Source organism: Amblyomma mixtum, chromosome 4 (genome assembly GCF_055824585.1).
Source record: "Amblyomma mixtum isolate Tamu chromosome 4, ASM5582458v1, whole genome shotgun sequence".
In the NCBI taxonomy this organism is placed as follows: Eukaryota; Metazoa; Arthropoda; class Arachnida; order Ixodida; family Ixodidae; genus Amblyomma; species Amblyomma mixtum.
In genome coordinates this window covers 78,256,045-78,276,105 of record NC_143015.1, presented here as the reverse complement: position 1 = coordinate 78,276,105, position 20,061 = coordinate 78,256,045, and the positions used below count along the sequence as shown (strand labels likewise).

The 20,061-nt window shown below is 50.5% G+C and overlaps 1 protein-coding gene and 1 pseudogene across 1 annotated transcript in view; one reads left to right on the top strand and one right to left on the bottom strand.

The window, feature by feature from the left end:
• Nucleotides 1–4,272: 4,272 nt before the first annotated feature.
• LOC149347138 (uncharacterized) overlaps nt 4,273–20,061 on the bottom strand; it is a 29,074-nt gene continuing 13,285 nt past the window's right edge. The window contains exon 5 of the mRNA XM_089541500.1: nt 4,273–4,390. Within this exon, the coding sequence (XP_089397626.1) occupies nt 4,273–4,390 (118 nt within the window). The remainder of the gene's footprint in view (nt 4,391–20,061) is intronic.
• LOC149347139 (uncharacterized) lies at nt 13,571–18,624 on the top strand (annotated as a pseudogene).

Genomic DNA, 20,061 nt, shown 5'->3' with positions numbered 1-20,061 from the left:
AGAATGATTGCGTTCTATCGACAGGACCCTCCCAGCGGATTGCATTGAATACTATGGCCACTCCTTTTGTATAAGGGGAGCATTATTAAATGCCCAGGCGCGGTAAATTAAAAAGATTGGCCACAAATACGAAAAACATGTGCCACACACATGCACACATACACTAACACTCGAATGCGTAGAACATAGCACCAATATCATTGACGCACCCAAATGCAATAAGTGATGCAACGTGTCAAAACATAACACTGGTACCGTATTTACTCGCATATAGGTCGACCACGAATATAGGTCGACCCCTATACATTGGGCTCGCCGAAAAATAAAAAAAAAATTATTCGAATATATGTCGACCCATATAAGTCGACCCATTGAACTAGTACTTTTGCTAGATTTTAACTGACGCAGATTTTTCCTTTTTAATATATGTGTTATGCGCGACTACGGCTTCGACATGCATGCCTTAGCTTTCGTTTTGATCACGACCGCTCTATGAACTACGAACTATAATACACTGGCTTTGGTACCAATTTAAATGCCAAAATATACTGCTTCCTAAGCTGCCTACCACGATAAGACCACAGAAATGAGCGAAAGAGCAACGCGGGTGTACACAGCAATTCGCTATGTGCACCTGAATGATGATGATGAAGACTGCGGCTTCGGGCGCCATCCATGGACGGCACTTGGAAGCTCCTGCGCGCCTACGTGGCCTCCGCGAACAGGCGCTCAAGCGCACCGTTGCTCGCAGCCGGAGCTGATCGCAGAGGACACGGCGCGTGCATTTAGAAGGCTATTGCCACCTGGGTCACGGAAAGTTCGGGTGCGCAGCTTACAAAAATTTATTTTTTTAAACATTTCCTTCGGGAACATGGGGAGCGGCCCATACACGGGCGCGGGCCCTTACACGCGTTTATATGGTAGTTCCGAACGTTTTTATTAGTCTTGCGAACACTAATTTTCCCTTTATTTTACGTGTATTTACTGCGACCATACAAAGTATAGTAGCAGTGTAGCCGGCGCTGCTTGAAACGGCGGGCGTGACAACAGAATTCCATTAGCTCGCTACTTTTGCTCTCTTTGGTCACGAATATAGGTCGAGGTTCTTTGGTCACGAATATAGGTCGATAACCAATTATGGGCAACATTTCTGAAAAAAAAAAGAGATCGATCTATGTGCGAGTAAATGCGGCATATTATTAGTCCACTAGTGCCAATGAGTCACTGCCCACCATATGGTTAGCCATTTAACATTTTATGTGATTCGCCTGCTGATAGATTTGGCTGCGCCTTCAGGCAGGCAGAAAGCAAATGCCTATTCTAACGTGGTGCATTTCGTCGCAGTTAGCCAGGGGCCCGTGCCGTGATTTACCATTTAGGTATTGCTTTCACGTCCCTTACACAGTTTACTCGTGATGCTTGGGTTGAGGTGCTGGCGGCTGGCCAGATTTCGTAGAATCATTTCCATGCCGCACGCTCTCTCCTGTGTAGAGGAGCGGAAAAGTGAATCGTAGCGGAGTGTGTGTTCTCTTTAGTATGGGCATATGTCCCAAAAGCGATAGAGTCCACAATCGGTTTTCGAGTTGCAAGAGGGTGCCGTAGGCCTGCGCAGGAGGATTTGTAGGGTGTGTGGACGAATGTTCAATACTGGGAATATTGTCGTTCTTGTGTCCCGACACCACGGTAATGAGGGGTTCTCTTGTGGGCGCGGTGACGAGTATGAGGGCGACCATTTTCAGAACCGAACCGAAGGAAGTGTCTGTAGTCCCTCTGAGAGTTAATGTATGCGGTTGTAATAGTACTTTTATTCGCACTGGCTGTAGCCGAATGATAGGTTTCCGGTGCTTGGGCAAAGCAAACAGTAGCTGCTGGGTCCATGGTGCAGATGGAGGTTTCCGTCTTAAGAGTAGGTTGTTAAATCGATTTTGGGCTCTGGGCGGTGGTGATAGTGCCGTGGCGTACCATGTCTTTGTATAGGACATGCTGCCTGTTTCCCTATCGACGGGTGAGGTTTTCAGCCTGGGCACATCAGCTTCTAGCCCATAAACTAAAAGTGTTACTGCCTTTGACAGTAGCGTAACGTTGTTGGTGTATGGTTATGCGGCTGCCTAAGAGCTGCCAGAAACTTTTCAGCTGTATGGAGTATGTATCTAAAGACACTACGGCTCGGATATTTATGTCGTCACGTTCGTGCTGCTCAAGAAAGTGCCATTTGTCATCCTCGGGATGAGCCTTAGTTTCTTGGGTTGCCTATGTGGTTTTGAATATCACTTGCTTAGATGCCCATATACTGCATATTAGTTCTTCATTAAAGTGTGGGGCCGCGCTGCAGCATGTTTCTGTAATTTTTTCTAGATTTTTTATATATTGAGCATCATTCTTTAGCCAGGTGAACTGTTCCACTGATTAGCCTCCTGGATTTTTGTTTGTTGCCTTTTAATTTTTGGGCTTTCCACATATTAGAAGCCTGTTGTAAAATCCAGTCTACCACCGCCTATGTTGTGAGGAAAATTTGAAATAAACTGTCGCATCCCGTGAAACAGCCTCTATCGGAACGCCCCTTGTAAATAGAGCGTGGATAGCATTGGCGAGATTCTGTCTCCCTGCTATCTCGCAAAGCTTATTTCTCCAGAAACGCCATTAGCTCTCCACGAATATTCCGTCTAAGTTTCTCAGAGGTTTGTGAAAAAAGTAAAGTGCGTTAATGATTGCAGATTAATTGCTATTTAATCGACATAAAATACTTAAAGAACCCCAGGTGGTCGAAATTTCCGGAGCCCTCCACTACGGCGTCTCTCATAGCCTTAGTCGCTTTGGGACGTTAAACCCCATAAACCAAACCATAAACCAAACCTTTTATGTATTTATATTTTATTAGAGTAGTTAAATTAAAGATGACAAGTACAATAGACCGAAAGACGCGGGTTCGATCCCGGCTGCGGCGGCTGAATTTCGATGGAGGCGAAATTCTAGAGGCCAGTGTGCTGTGCAAAGTCAGTGCACGTTAATGTACCCCAGGTGGTCGACATTTCCGGAGCCCTTCACTACGGCGTCCCTCATAGCCACAGTCGCTTTGGGACGTTAAACGCCAATAAACCAAAAATGCAATGATAAGTTATATTTGAGAATAGGTGATTAGAATAAGTATCACGGCCTGTGGTTAACAAGTCTAATGTATTTTATCTTCAAAAAGCGAACATTATAGGCTGCATTATTGACAGTGTAAAAAAAAGGTGAATACATGTATATATGATGTCAGGAGTACTGCTAGAAGCGCTGCTACGTGAAAGGCTAGACCAGTTACGTTGAAAAAATTGAAATCAGGGCAATAAAAGAGCATAAACATTCTGCAATTTTAAACACACAGCGCTTAGCGTGAGATGAGGCTCCCTGCAGAAACGGATACCATTTGAGGGCGAACTACGGCGAGCACAAAAAACAAGTATTTGGTATTCAGTCATAATCTGGGCACACTAAATCTTCGGTTCAGTGGAAATATCCATGGAATCATTCAAATCAATTAATTTCGTACATTTTGAGCGGTGGGCAATACAAGGAAAATGAAAGGCTTTATTCCACGAGATGTTCATGTTGCGCAAGTTCTCTACTGTTTTAGTATAGCCTTCGAAATCCAAAATGTGTGATCCACTAACGCTTGCTGCAGCTGCGAGGCCCACTCGTTCCTCCTTTTCAAACATGTTTCAAAGCCCACGCTGCAGCAGAGTAGGCAGACAGCTGCAAACGCGAAAGCATGACATATTTCGGGAGCTTTGTTCCCCCCAGGCAAAAACATTCACTAATGCAGCACTTCTCTGAAAAACATTTTTTTTTCAAAATTCAAATATAAAAGCAACATTAAATGTTTTTGCTTGATTCGTCAATAATATTTCTTGCTTTACGAATTTGCGGCGTTTCACCGAGAGCATTTGTTCAACAGAACTGTGTTACTGAGCTCCTCAAAAACTAAGACTATTTTCGTAGCCCTTAAATATCTCCCCAGTAATATTTTATTGAAATGCTCGCAAAACCAATATATTTAAAAGAATGCAATTTTTCAGAATGCTGTTGAAAACAGATGACCTCGGCAATAACAATTTCAAGCCTGTATTTTTTCGTAGAGAGTAAAAAATCCTTACGAGGCACGCTTACCAAATTCCTAATATCAGTCAGCGTGCGTGCAATACACGCCGAAATTTCTTGAACACAGTGCGACCACGCCGTGAAGCTGTGAATTATTGCAAGTCACGACTAGAAAAACGTGGAAGGTCTTGGTCAACAGTTCTTAGAAATATGGTACTTTGGGGAAGTTCCGCAGAGCATGTCGTAAACAAACTCGCAGCATCGTTCTTCCTTGTTTATCTTGCTTTCGGGCTTCCAAAGGGTGCAGCCTGTTCACGAGAAATAGTCGAGAAAACAATATGTTCAAGTTTTCTTCCAAACAATAATTGCCAAAGTTAGTGCTACGTCTTCTAAGGTAAGGTAGAACACAAACCAATCAAAGTGTAGCGTAGCATAAAAAAACTATTGGGTTATCCTCGGTGGATCGTTAAATTTTTTAACAGCAAAACGACCGAGGAAACGGCAGTGGAAGGTCGTTCACATTCGTGTTGGGGTCTATGTTTAGAAAACGATGTCGTCTTTGTAGAGGTATCACTGGGGCAGAGTACGCATACCTCTATGGTTTGTCGGTGCCATGCTGTTCTTCGCCTTCGCAGCGACTTAGGACGGTTACCTGGACACGGTTTTCGGTAATTTTTCGTGATAATTGTGAAACTCCTGCACCACTCTCAGATAATGTTGCTCCAATTGCCTCAGTGTGCAGCAGCTTCATCGACTGCAGTAACTTAAGTTACATAGACCACATAAGGTGCGTTACCCAAGTACTTATTATTGGCTCAAAAGATATTATACAACATTGTAATTAAGGTGGCATATAGTCCTCACATGCTACAAAGCATCGCCTTGGATATTTCATGTTATATTTTGTAGCGTTCGAAAAGAGAACGCTGTATACTCTGCAGATATAACATTTTGCTAAACCAAAAAAAAAATATTTTGTAAACACGTACTACCGGCGCGGTGCATACCGAAATTCGCGTTATTACTTCCATGCAGCAGTCGCTGGTAATATGAAGCCAAGTTTCGCAATAGGCTCTCAATTCCGATCCAAGCGTTCTCTTCGGTAGGGCATTGATGAATCACTCGCTCGTGATTCATCAATACAATTGACCTGTTAATTTCTTCAAGCCTTTTGTAATTGATGTTGAGGCTTCGTCGCGTCAAGCACCATTTGCCAACTCAAAGGGAAACGGTCACTGAGCCTCAGTGTTGCAATAACATGTGCTGTGCATTGTGTGGTCTTCAGTCTTTCTGAAAAAAACATTCATGAGGTGGCATTGACCGCATATATCTATACAAAGGCGTACTATGCTTCACTGGAAATAGTAGAGAATTTTAAAAGATTTTTTTTAGCTAAAAGCGCATTTTCTTCGTTACAGTGGTGTCCCATGCGCCAAACGTAAGAAAACAATAAGGTGTTGTGAACCTCGTTCACCAATAGCTGTTAAGTGGTATCAACCAACACCAGTAGGGTAATAAAAACAAAAAGTATATGCAAAAATATAAAATGGGCGTAGATGTAAATCTAAGCTTTCAGCTCTGTACTTAAAACATGGCGGCTTCTAGAACCCTAGAGAGCGAAAGATACAACCATTACTGCCAGATATTTCTGTTATGTACACGGTCGTCCACTTCTACCTTGAACACCGCTCTGCGTGGCCAGCGCTCCGCGAAGCGCCTCTCGCGGGCGCCTAGGGAACTAGCGCGCAAGCGCAGTGACAGCTGTAGGTGGGGCCTCCGCTGAGTCGTCTGCTAGCGCGGCGGCTCCGCCAAGGCGAGCTTGCTTTGCGGTGAAGCTAACCTTGCTCTCGCTATGCTTGCTATGCGCACGACAATCGAGAGTCCGGCACGGTTCCTGAGAGGCGCAGCAACGGCTCTTGGTTCTGTGCAGCACATGGTGTATCGTGGGCAGTTGCTTCTCGTGTTTTATTTTTTTATGCGCTCACAAAAGTAAAGGCTGTCACGGGAAAAACTTGCTCGATGCCTGAACCAAGTCTCCAAGCTGCGATGACACTTCCACAACTTAGTTGCTCGGCTACTTCGTGCCGAGCAGCCAGAATATTCTCGCGGCTCATGCGATTGTTTTCATCAGCCCAGTTGGGCGCCGCAAAGCCAGGGAAGAGTTTATGGTGCGGCCTAACTTTAGAGCTTTCAATTTGCGAAACTTTCGATTCGTTACTAGCCTGACAACAAGAATATGAATAACTTGCGAATTTCAGGAAAAAAATCTCATAGAATACGGGTTTTACCCGCACCACGGCCTTTATGCGCTAGGGAATTTAACTCGTCTAAGTGCCGCCCTAAACTGCTACTCATTTTCAAAAATTTTCTTCGTGCTATTCATGCCAACCGATAAAAAAAACGTTCTAATTGAATGTTTAGTTAAGTTCATACCGGGTAATCGGTACACCTTACAATCAGCGTGGAGTAATTTTAACACGCTGTAGGATGGCGATGAGTATATTTTACAACTCAGAAGGCAGTTATAGCATTACAGCTAATTTGACACCGAACTGAGTGCAGTCAGCTCGCCTTGTGGTCTTGAACGGATTAGAAGACTTTTTCTTGAGCCACTCAAACACCTTCAAATATCTGAATGTGTCTGGTGTCGTCCCGACTGATGAGTGTTCCTGCTGCAAGCAGGCGCTGAATGAAAAATCAATCTCTTTTTATCGCCGCGCGGCAGAAGGCCCGTATATCGGTTGTGCGTCATATCTTTTTTAGCTGAAAGCTAAGAACGGCCCTGAAAGTTACCGCTTTTGTCAAGTAGCAGCAAAGGTGACTGCGATTCTAACGCTGGGCATCCTGCGGTTCTTTTCCGAAGTCGCCGAATAGACGAAAGTGTACGGTATCAATCGTGCTATCTTGCCCATAAACACTTCGTCATCAGCAGTTCGCAGCGGTATGATTTTTTTTTTCATCTTTGCACGATAGCGTGGCTGAATATTTTCTGCAGCACTTTATTCCTTTCTTCGCTCACGACTGAACCACGATGCCGAAAGTGCCGGAAGATGAAAGAAGGCGTATTGTGGATCTCTGTTTAAGAGAATTTTCTCAGCGTGCTATCGCTGCCATTACCAAACGTCCTCTTGCTACAGTAAACCGCATAATTCAGGCGTACAGGAACGAAGGACGCATTGAAGACGCCCCTCGGCAACCCCGTCGCCGGGTGACTACAGCAGACCAGGATATGCAGATTGTAGCAGCTGTAGCAGACCAGCCGACCACTTCAGTCCGGGAAGTGAAGGCTGAGCTCGGACTTGACAATGTTTCGGTGACTACAGTCAAGCGACGTCTCTATGAGGCAGGACTGAAAAGTAGAACGGCTGCTAGGAAGCCACTTCTGCGTGCGGAGAACAAGGCGAAGCGGCTCCAGTTCGCTCAAGAGCACGCTGACTGGTCTGCGGCTGACTGGAAGCGTGTGGTTTTCACAGACGAGTCAACGTTCACTACACGGTGGGATCAAAGAACACGAGTTTGGCGCCCCATCAACACGCGTTACGTATAGGCATGATCGTAACCCTCCCAGAAAAAATTCGCTTGCATGTGAATTTCAGTCGCTACATTTCGCAGCACCAGCTAGCCCTGATGTTAGTTTGGAGTTCGATATTGTAGTCGAGCTCAAGCGGGGGATGTAACTGTGTACTTAACTGCTATTATCGAAGGGCGGTAGTTGGAGAATTATCTCCGTCATGTTCGCGAAAAATAGAAAAAGTATTTTATCCAGTAGCATTAGAAGCCGCGTACTCAGGAAAAAGCGGCGTCCGTCCATGTCACGAAAATTGCTGATTGGTCGCAAAGATAGCGTGACCGTGTGACGTCATCACAGCTAGATTCCTGATTGGTCGATTGAGGCCACATGACCTTGTGACGTTCTCACAAACTTTCGATTGGTGCACAGGGGTCATGTGGCCTTGTTACATCATCATAACCTGCCAACCAAGGCATGAGGCAAGTTGCGCGCAGGGTATGAGTAATATGCCTTCGGTTGCGAGTGACACTCCCAGAATCATCTTCTGCAACATCATTGGACTCAAGCCAGTAACGAAAGGCCAATTGGGCGTGTAGAGAGTCCCTAGCCAAGAGAGTAATGCACGCGCGCGAGGGATCTTTAATCCTGTGGAATTATACTCTTAACGGTACGTTAAGCGTCCGCCAAGATTTTTTTTAACATTTCCCATCTTGCTGGCATCTGTTAATTTATAGGGGTCCAAATAATTCACACAGGTTTAAAAATCGGCGCATTACTGACATATTGAGCCACCGCGGTGGCTGAGCGGTTATGGCGTACGGCTGCTGGCCCGAAAGACACGGGTAGATCCCGGCCGCGGCGGTCGAATTTCGACGGAGGCGAAATTTTGGAGGCCCGTGTACTGTGCGATGTCAGTGCACGTTAAAGAACACCAGGTGGTCGAAATTTCCGCAACCCTTCACTACGGCGTCTCTCATAGCATGAGTCGCTTTGGCACGTTAGACTCCCATAAAGCCATAAATCCAAATCCGATTACTGACATATATTATTCGCATAACCGCTCTTAGGCCTTACAGCTGAAGTTATTCGTCAATGAAAGAATTCCTTGAGCGCTCAGCTGTATATGAAAACAATACGCTTCGACGATTACATATATATATATATTCGCTAAATTTGACTTTAAAATTTTCTCGCAAGGTCATGTTGACATAAACCCAGAAAGGACGTATATTTTGAACTGAATGAACGTGCAGGCGTGCTACCAAGGTCCATGCCTGAAAATTCACGTAGACGAGACGCTGGCTACCTGCGAAACTATCAGCCGGTGTCGACAGTGCCGGTGTCGAGACCGGCACTGAACAAATTGTCTTCGAACATGGTCTTTGAAACATTGGTGCTCCTTTCGCACGGCTGTCGGTTTACCTACTTTAAACCCATAGCAGGTTTTGCCCTCAGTGTGCCTTTAATAAACCACCAAACCTATAATGAACTAGAAGCTATGAGTAGTACCAATGAGCAGGCTATGCTGCTGGGCAAGCTGGTTTGATATACTCAGAGTGGCGGCGCTGGCAGACCACGGACGACGAAAGGACGAGACATACAGTCAGCGCAACTCTGTCTCGTGCAATTTTGTCCGTCGTCTGCCAGCCCCGTGACTCTGAGTAGTCACAATGATTTTTTCTGTCTCAGTGCTTATTCCTATTGTGACCAGCGCGAACAGAAGGCAATTACCTATACTTCTTCCTTTCCCGCAGGTATATGCCACGACTCATGCAGAGAGTAGCCGCCAGTGGGCGGAGTTCAGTGACTGTTTGGGGGGCAGTCACGAAAGATGGCCTCGGACCTCTCGTGAGGATTGATGGCAGATTCACGACCGCGAGCTACTGCTCCATTCTGGATGATGTGGCGTTGCCATTCCTTGTGGGGGAAGTATACCCACAGCAGGATTTCATCCTCCAGCAAGATCGCTCTCCTATACACACGTCCAGGCTGGCTTCCTCTCTCCTGCAGGAGCGTGGAGTTGCCGCGCTGGACTGGCCTCCCCAATCCCCGGATTTAAATATTATTGAAAACTTGTGGGGGAACATAAAAGTAGCTTTGTGCTCCCGCAGCCTGCACGGCTTGTCGTCAGACAATCTCTGGTCTGCCGTGCAAGAGCGCTGGGAGGAACTTAGGGCGAACGCTGATCTCTGCAACGCCCTGTACGGTTCTCTCCCAGATAGGATGAGGGCGGTAATTGAAGTTGGCGGAGATGCCACCCGCTTTTAGGCGATTGATAGCAGCGCAAAGTCAGCGCTTTCGTTTTCATCCCGGCTGTTTGCCACGGCCATTCTTCTTTAACTACCTAATTTAATTTAAAAAGCACATTTCTAACCATCCCTTCTCTTCTTTTGTCTTTAGAATTTCTCATTTTTTGTCCACATGAACAATAAAACATGTCTATTTTGTTCTCTGTCAACTTTTTCCCAATTTTCGCCGTTGAAGCCGGCGCACTGCTACAGCGTTCATACTCGCTTTCCATCAATGTCTACGACATTATGCATTCATCAGTGGCTTGGCGGAGCACAACTTTAGCTGATCAAAACAATCGTATGAGCCGCGAGAATATTCTGGCTGTTCGACACGAAGCAGCCGAGCAACTAAGTTGTGGAAGTGTCATCGCAGCTTGGAGACTTGGTTCAGGCATCGAGCAAGTTTTTCCCTTGACAGCCTTTACTTTTGTGAGCGCATAAAAAAATAAAACACGAGAAGCAACTGCCCCCGATATACCATGTGCTGCACAGAACCAAGCGCCGTTGCTGCGCCTCTCGGGAACCGTGCCGGACTCTCGATTGTCGTGCGCATAGCAAGCATAGCAAGAGCAAGGTTAGCTTCACCGCAAAGCAAGCTCAACTTGGCGGAGCCGCCGCGCTAGCAGACGACGCAGCGGAGGCCCCACCTACAGCTGTCACTGCGCTTGCGCGCTAGTTCCCCAGGCGCCCGCGAGAGGCGCTCCGCGGAGCGCTGGCCACGCAGAGCGGTGTTCAAGGTAGAAGTGGACGACCGTGTACTTGCGCAACCATTTTAACAAAAAGCAGCCCGTTCCTATACAACACCTCTTGGCTTCTGCTACCGTTGAGAATGTTGACAATGACAAATGGGAGCAAACCTGGTTTTAGCTCTTAACAATATTTTAAATTACTACCGTATTTTAGTCAGCACCAAGAAGTTCTTTTGTTAAGCTCGGGCTCGCATGAGGCGCCTCAGAAAAGAGCTTCGGAACACGTCAAGTTTGACATGTCAGCTAGCTTTATAACGTTATGAGGCACATAGCCTGCACGAATGAAGAGAAAATAAAGCTCTGTTCTTGTTCTAAAAGAACTACGAATTCAGTTACACCTTCACACAAGAGCACAAATCGTGATGTCAGCGTTCCGTTCTTTTCAGCGGCAGATAGAACATTTTAAGGCGCTTGCGAGCGCTTTATTGCCATAGGCAGCGATGACATGTGTCACTCCTTTAACTAGATCTAGCGCCCGCCGGCGTTGTAGAGAAGAAACAGATGCTAACGTTTGAGATCAAGGCAACTGCCAAAGCTAAATGTATCCGAAATTTCACGCCAATCTACAGCATTCAGAAGAGTTTCGGCAACGAATTTAATCAAAAGTATTTTTTCCAACTAACAAAGAAATCTATTCGCGAGCCTTCATGCCTTGCCGACGGCTTATATTTCACTTTTCAGGCCACGTTGATCAGGAAGCTGCCATTTTTCTCTGCACGAATAAATGTTAATACATGCGTCCGTTTCCAATTTTGTTTACTGAAATGAATTAGAGGAGATGTACCTAAGACTAAGTTAACTCAAATTGTGATGATGATTCATTTGGTTATTCGCGATGCTTCTAGGAGCGTAGCGAAGGAAAGACGCGGTCTTTATTGCCAGATATTTATGTTAGGTATTTGATTAGACATCCTGACAATTACCGCTACTTCGTTTTCAAATTGCCGCAAGCTTTTAGACCCGGTGTCTGCTTAGTTTCACCGGATTCTCCCTTCCTGTCTAAAAAAAAAGAAAATTAATGCTTATTTGACAATGCACTCTCCATAACGTAGTTTTATGAGCATTCCTTATTACACAAAAAAAAAAAAACATATGAAGCAGCCGTTGATCGCTTCCATTATCTGGACAGGATGCGGAATCAGCCTGCCCGAGTCCTCTTCTGTGTCCAGTTTTCAATGACCTTTAAAAACATGCAATTTTAGTTTTCCACCTTGCAAGTGGTTCAGTTTAAAAAGGTTCTACGGATATTAGAGAAAAAAATTGATTGCATCTCGTTCGTCTGTGTTGATGTTTTTAGAGCGAAGCATTTCTCAAAATAAAATATTTCAGAATTTGACATCCTTTTTCTGACACTCTTTTGGAATTCCTGACATCGACACCGAAAGGGCTCAGTGGAAGTTATTGCTGTGTAGCCTAGCATGAAGGATCCCTGCGCCAAGAATAAATGCCCTGGCGCAGCGACATGTGACCATTGGCTCTAACACAGTTTTGTCATTTTCTAGCCTAACACAGCTCCATTTTCATTGGGAGAAGCTTCTTTGTAATTTTAAAGTGGCAATATATCGATACGGAGTAATTTCATTTTTTCTTTCAGATCTCCTTTGAAGATAGCAATGTAGACTAGGTCATTGAAGCTGTATTAAAGTTCCTTGAATGGACAGTAGCAAACCTCTGAATTGACGTTTTTGTAGCCCCTTTAAATGGAAGTAGCGAAATTCATATGTATTGCTAGGTATAAATCAGCATGCCGATGAAGTTGCTGTAGAGTTGCAAAGCCTCACCAGCACGCCATAGATCTTGGAAGTTTTAAAACAACATTCCAGACATCCGTACAAAGGCTTCTAGATAAATATTATCCATTTGTATTTTACAAATAAGTCGTATAGAAAGAGACTGGAAAATACACGCTCACAGCTCTGTACACATAGTAAGGTCTGCCGTAGTAACGTGTACAATTTGACGCTTAACTTGTGGGGATACACATGAATCCCCTGCCCCATTGTAACGGCCGCGCGTAATTATCACGCGATGCTATGCGCGCGCCGTTCGGGAGGTTTTGCGAGGGAGGGCACTCTCGCCACCCCCGCTTCCTTTCGCTCCCCGCCGCGACGCCGCGGCGGCGGCTTTCCCTCTTTCCTCTCTTACAACGGAGAGACCTCCTCTCCACAGCCCGGGAAGAAGGCGCGTTTCTCCCGACGCTCGCTCGTCTACTGGCGGGAGCCGTGCACACGCACGGATCAGAGATCTGCCACGGAGACCGCTGCCCTTATCGCCCGGCCACCGTGTGTGACTTGACCGCCGCGGGCCGTGAGCGAGGAGCCACGCGAGGTGAGCGGAACCTACTTCCCCCACATTTTTGCGTGCGTTCCTTCCTTTGTGTTTTTCACCCCCGTACGCGAACGGAACACCCTCGCTCGTTACGGCGGTTGTATTGTAGCTGCTGCATTGTATTGCTCGGGAGCAATAAACGCTCCTCCGAGTAGCATACTCGTGTTTGTCCCCTCTGGCCCGAACCCGCCGCGGTTGCGACTCACCGCACCGCGGGTTGGGGGTCACAGCTCTGACTGCTAGGGCTGGCACGCTGGTGCTAGAAAGCGACAACTGCTTCTAGCCCTTTGAGCGTTACTACAAGAATAAACCCCCATATTCTTGGCGCCCAACGTGGGGCCAGAGGTGTGACAAACGAGTGTCTGTGTGAGCGACTGCCGACACACAGACTAGCCATGGCGGCGAGCGGGATTGACATCCAGTCCCTGCTGTGGTTGTCCAATACGGCTTCTCAGCAGCAACATCTTGGCACGGCAGTAACAACTACTGCAGGTGTGTTCCCAGAGGCTGACGCTAGCTCCTGTGATCTTATATCGTTTGAGCCGAGCGGTGCTTCACACGACACACAGGCTCAGACGAGCGGCGACGCTAGGCACTTCTCGCCAAGCGCTATGCCGCCAGGTAGGGAGAGCATGGCGCGACATGTGCAATCTTGCTCACCCCACGCGGGCCCTCAGCCAGAACTACCTGGCCAGGCCCAAGAGGCTGTGTTGCGCAACGCCTTGCGCCTCATAGAGAGCCTCACGGGTATCGTGCAGAACAACCTGCAAACACCCGCTCCAGCGGCGAGTCCGAGGCTAAGGGTGGACCTTCCCAGCTACGGCGGCTATCACGATCTTGTCAGTGCCAACGAGTACCTTGAGCGCATGCTGACCTACCAGCAGGCGACAGGGCTTTCCGATGGCGAGATTCTGGTGCGTGTCGTGCCAATCTCACTGACTGATCAGGCTGCCCGCTGGTTCCGCCTTACTGGCCATCGGTCTCGCACGATGGAGGAGTTCCGAGCGAGGTTTCGCGAGGAGTTCTTGCCCGCAGATTCCGACCGTCGTCTGCGGCGCGAGTTGGAGCTGCGTACTCAGCATCCGGACGAATCGTTGCTTGAGTACGTGAGGGCGATGGACGAACTCTATCGTTTTGCAGACCCCTCAGCTTCGAACGGCGAGAAGGTAGAGCGTGTTACGCGACAAGCGCACCCTACCTTCGCAGCCTACCTACGAGGCGTACCGTTCAGGGACTTGGACGAACTCGCCTCGGCAGCCAAGCGCATACAGGCGGACATACTCGCCTCCCGCGCGTATCGGCCACCCCCGCCGGCGTCGCAGGCACTTGAGCCGCGATGCGCCTGGAATGGAGACACTTTTCGAAACCGTTCCCGGGGAGCCGAAATGGTTGCATTCAGTGACGGGCAATTGAGGGTTGGGAACTGTCAGACCGAGCTCTCGACCCGTACACGTATGCTATGCGGTCAGCACACGCTGCGCGTGACCAAGGTATGCAGAATCGGGACCGACATACCGACCCGAGGACGCTAGACCAAAGGGCAACTTCGACGGTAGGCCCGGCAGGGAGGAACGGTCAGCCGGCGGGAGGCGACAACTGCCCCGCCCGGCAATGGCCGAATACCCTCTGCTACCGGTGCAACCAACGAGGGCACTACGCCCGGGAGTGCAGACGCCCCGTGAACCGAGAACACGCGCTTTCGGGAAACGAACGCGGCCGCCGGTGAGCAACGCTTCGCAACCGGCGGCGTCAACAGCGGTGCTCAGTGAGTCACACGAACTCCTAGACCCGCTGGCTTGTCGTTTGGAACCACCCAGCGACACGCCAGTACCGCTTATTGAGCTTACAGTGGCACAACGTAAGTTCATGGCATTGCTAGACACAGGAGCGAGCGCATCCCTGTTTGGCGACGAGGTATGTGAGCATCTCCGTCGGAACGGACTCCGACTGCGAGCGAGCAACCTCACGTTCCGATTAGCCAGCGGCACTGCACACGCGAGCGGTGCCGCGCGGCTTGTGGTGCGGTGGGAGAAGAGTGAGGCGCCAGCGCTTCGCTCACCTCCCCGGCCTATCGGTTCCAATTATTCTTGGTAGAGACTTCCTCGCCAAGACGGGCATTGTTATTGACGTCTGCAACGGAGGATATAGGGAGCGAGCATGTGGCACCCTGAAACCTTTCGTTCAACCCCAAAAAGCGTCGAAAGCACATTCGCTTTCCGATGCTTCGCGCGCAGACGTACGCAACGATCGCCCGAAAAAGAGCCTCGAAACGCCTTCGGCCCGGCTGAACAACCAGCCTGTCGACCGCGCCGAGAGGAAAAGCGCGGAAGGGAACCTCTCCCCTCCCGCGCGACCCCCTGTCCCCCCTGCGGTTGCACTCTGTGCCGCGGCGGCATGCAGGCCTCCCCACCCGCTGCTGGACAACTCAGACAGCTTGTCGGGGGAGGAAAAAGCGCGTTTGTCTCTGCTCCTAAACGAGTACGACGCCGTATTCACGGAGCGGCCTGGCTGCACTACGCTGGTTAGGCACAAAATTGAGACAGGCGACGCTGTTCCATGGAAGTGCAATCCTCGGCCAGTCAGCTTGGCTAAGAGGAAAGCGCTCGATAACGCATTGGACGAGCTTCTCGATACAGGCGTTGTGGAACGATCAAACAGCCCCTGGGGGATTCCAGTGGTGCTGGTGCCCAAAAAGGATGGAACAACCCGCCTTTGTGTGGACTATCGACGCCTGAACGAGGTGACACGGAAGGACGCATACCCACTTCCGAGCATTCCCTCGATAGTGTCCAATGTTGGTGGAGCGAAGTACTTCACTACGCTCGATGCTAGCAGAGGATACTTTCAGGTGGAGATGACCCCCCGTGATCGAGAGAAAACTGCCTTCACTTGTCACAGGGGACTTTTCCAGTTTACCCGAATGCCGTTCGGCCTGGTCGGCGCGCCCGCGACGTACCAGCGTCTGATGGACCGTGTCCTAGGCGATGCAAGGTGGCACCACGCTCTTGCTTACCTGGATGACATTGTCGTGTATTCGGAAACCTTTGATGAGCACTTACGCCATCTCAGGGATGTACTGGAAAGGCTGAGGTCTGCGGGAATCACTCTGAACCCGAACAAGACCCAGATAGCGGCGACCCGAATAACACTGTTGGGGTTTACGCTAGACAAAGGACGCCTTCTGCCGTGCGAAGACAAGCTGCGGGCTATTTTGCAGTTCCCGTCGCCGGCAGATATAGGCGGACTAAGACGCTTTCTGGGGCTGGCGAACTTTTATCGACAGTTTATCCCAGATTGCGCAGCTCTGCAAGCCCCCTTAACAGCGCTGTTAAGGAAAGGTGTGAAGTGGCATTGGGGACCCGAGCAAGAGGCGGCACTACGCCATCTCACTTGCGCGCTCGCGGAAACCACAGAGCTAAGGCTGCCTGACCTGAACAGGGAATTTGTGATCCACACGGACGCTTGTGACCTGGGCTTAGGAGCAGTCCTGCTTCAAGAGCACGGAGGTAGCCTGAGACCGGTGGCGTTCGCCAGCCGCTCATTAACTCCCGCAGAGAGAAACTATTCCGTGACAGAAAAAGAATGTCTCGCGATTATCTTCGCTCTGCGGAAGTTCGACTACTATGTCGATGGAGTCGCTTTCGTGATTGAGACTGATCACATGGCACTCACTTGGCTGAGACGCCTAGGCGAGCCGTCCGGACGCCTAGCGCGATGGGCGCTACTCCTCCAGCGTTACGACTTTACCGTGCGCTACAGGAGGGGCAAGAACAACGTGGTGGCGGACGCACTTTCGCGCGCGCCTGTTGACGCCTTGGGAAGTAACAACACAGCCCATTCCGCCGCGCCCGACAGCCAGAGCAGCGCGACTGCCGCGCAGCTCACACAACGCCCCGAGGGAAGGGACACCCCGCCTTCCCAGGGCCAAAGCGTAAACCACTTTGAAGGCCTCAGTTCAGTGGTGAGCGTTTTCAGCAGAAGGGAGCTGTTGGAGGCACAGCGGGAGGATCCATTTTGTCGAAAAGTGTTCGACGGGCTCAGGGAGCCGGGCGGCGCGGCCGCGGCGCACATGGAGGCAACTGGTATTGTTGTCCGTGCGGGGCGCTCGAACACAGCTGGTAATGCTGTGAGCGCGATGGATTCCTATCTGCTCGACTCCGATGGCATCCTGCTGAGATATATCCCCTCCGAGAAGGATACACACGAGTCCTTCAAGGTGGTGATTCCACGCACGTTGAGAGGAGCACTTTTACGCTACTTTCATGACACGTGCATCGCTGGGCATGCGAGTGGCCCTAAGACTTACCTCAAGTTGTGCCGCCTCGCTACCTGGCCTGGCATGAAGCGGGATGCGATACGCTACGCCCGCTCGTGCGACGTGTGCCAAAGGGTCAAGCCACGTGGTGGACGCCCACCTGGGCTCATGCAGCCGATCAATAGCCAGGGTCCTTGGCAAATTGCGGCTTGTGACGTCATGGGACCTTACCCCAGGACTCCGAGTGGAAACCAATATCTGCTCGTTGTCACAGACCATTTCAGCAAATGGGTGGAACTTTTCCCACTTCGAAAGCTGACGGCACGCGTAATCATGGAGAAGCTGATCGAGGTGTTCACACGATTCGGCTACCCCGGGCATTTGATAACGGACAATGCATCGTACTTCACTGCCAAACTTTTCGTGGACTCCTGTGCGGCCCTTGGCATTAAGCACAGGAGAACAACCACGTACCACGCCCAGGCGAATCCCACGGAACGCGTGAACCGCAACATCAAGCACATGCTCGTTGCATTTGCGGAGACGCACATCGACTGGGACACCTGTCTCCCCAAGATTGGGTTTGCTCTCAGGTCGACCGTGAACCGCTCGACTGGGTACACACCTGCCGCTCTCAACCTTGGCAGGGAGCTGCCGAACCCGTTAGAACTTACTCTACAGGTTCGCAGCGACAACCCGATTGCTTGGTCGGCACGCGCCGACTATGCGACCGGGCTGCGCGCGAGGATGACGGAGGCTTTGGACAAAGCACGCCGGAATCTGAGCACTGCTCGGGCCCAGCAGAAAGCGCAGTATGACCGCTCTCACCGGGAAGTTCACTACAAACCGGGTGACCTGGTGTTGAGGCGCAGTCACGTTCTGAGCGATGCCAGTAAGCGGTTTTCTGCTTCTCTGGCGCCGAAATGGACGGGACCATATGTAGTTCGGGAGAAACTTTCCTCTCTCGTCTACAGGCTGGCGGACTTGACGCTAAGACCGACCGGCAGGCCAGTGCATGTCTGTGATCTCAAACCCTACTTTGACAGAGGGAACGAGTGGCCTGTGGAGAACACCCTCCCCCGCCAGCAGGCAGCCGCACCGAGACGCAAGGCTCGACAACAGAGCCCGGCGCCTCGTTACAACTTGCGCCCACGGCAGAAAGAACTGTGACCAACGCGCAGAGAGTAATTTCTCCTGCTTAATATGGACGGAACACCCCTTCCATATTTCGCACCGTGGTTTCCGGAGCAAGCACACGCTTTCTCTTCGGAAAAGACCGAGCGGGGTTAGCCTAACTGAAAGAAAAAAAAATGTGTGTAAATCGTTAAAAGTAACAAAAAGAAAAGACAGCTTTGCAGCCGCAGGCCAGCTTTCACAGCGTGCCCAGAGGAGAGCCAGCGGACGCCGTAACGACCGTTGCAGCTTCGAACACCGAGAGCCAGGCCGCTTGGAAGGCGGCCGCATTCCGGAGCCAAGAGCCCGCTGTCGCCACCAAGTTGCGCAGAAGAAGAACAGCTTCTGGTCGGCCGCGGGACGAGCGAACGAGAATTCGGAGAATCCGGGGCCTGTGTCTACCATGGCGAAAACTGCAGCAGAGAGGCCGCCTTGGAGTCCCCCTGTCCCCGCGGCAGCGGCTTCGCCCGCAAGAGAAGCTTGGTGCCCCGCTGGGCCCGCCTCGCAAGTCCTCTGCGGCAGAGGGAAAATGGGTCGGCGCGCCTTTGTCGCCCCCCAACGAGAGGAAAAGAGGGCGAGCCAAGAGCAAGCGGTTCATCCAGCTGAGTGGGGGCCTGCCGTACGCTACGACACGGTGCGTAATTGCCCTGAGCCTGCCTGCCGCCCGCGCGTCCCGGCAAAGCTGCCCTGGCCGACTCACGGGACCTGCGGTCATCGACCCCCTTCAACCCTGGGCTCCACAGTCGTCCATGGCGGTCGTCTACACTGCCTTCCTGCCCTGGCGTCCACGACCTTCGACGACGGCACTGCTGGCTGTGAGCTCAATCTTTTCTTTATTGGCTTTTAAAGTTAAACGGTGTTTCGCCGGCCCCACTCGGTATAACCTTTTGTGTGAACGCGGTCACTTCTCGGCGGTAGCGCAGTTTTAAGGAGGGGGGGATGTGGGGATACACATGAATCCCCTGCCCCATTGTAACGGCCGCGCGTAATTATCACGCGATGCTATGCGCGCGCCGTTCGGGAGGTTTTGCGAGGGAGGGCACTCTCGCCACCCCCGCTTCCTTTCGCTCCCCGCCGCGACGCCGCGGCGGCGGCTTTCCCTCTTTCCTCTCTTACAACGGAGAGACCTCCTCTCCACAGCCCGGGAAGAAGGCGCGTTTCTCCCGAGGCTCGCTCGTCTTCTGGCGGGAGCCGTGCACACGCACGGATCAGAGATCTGCCACGGAGACCGCTGCCCTTATCACCCGGCCACCGTGTGTGACTTGACCGCCGCGGGCCGTGAGCGAGGAGCCACGCGAGGTGAGCGGAACCTACTTCCCCCACATTTTTGCGTGCGTTCCTTCCTTTGTGTTTTTCACCCCCGTGCGCGAACGGAACACCCTCGCTCGTTACGGCGGTTGTATTGTTGCTGCTGCATTGTATTGCTCGGGAGCAATAAACGCTCCTCCGAGTAGCATACTCGTGTTTGTCCCCTCTGGCCCGAACCCGCCGCGGTTGCGACTCACCGCACCGCGGGTTGGGGGTCACAGCTCTGACTGGTAGGGCTGGCACGCTGGTGCTAGAAAGCGACAACTGCTTCTAGCCCTTTGAGCGTTACTACAAGAATAAACCCCCATAAACTTCAACTAAAAACACAGCTGTGGCGAGTGCACACGGTGGGTCTAACTATGCGAT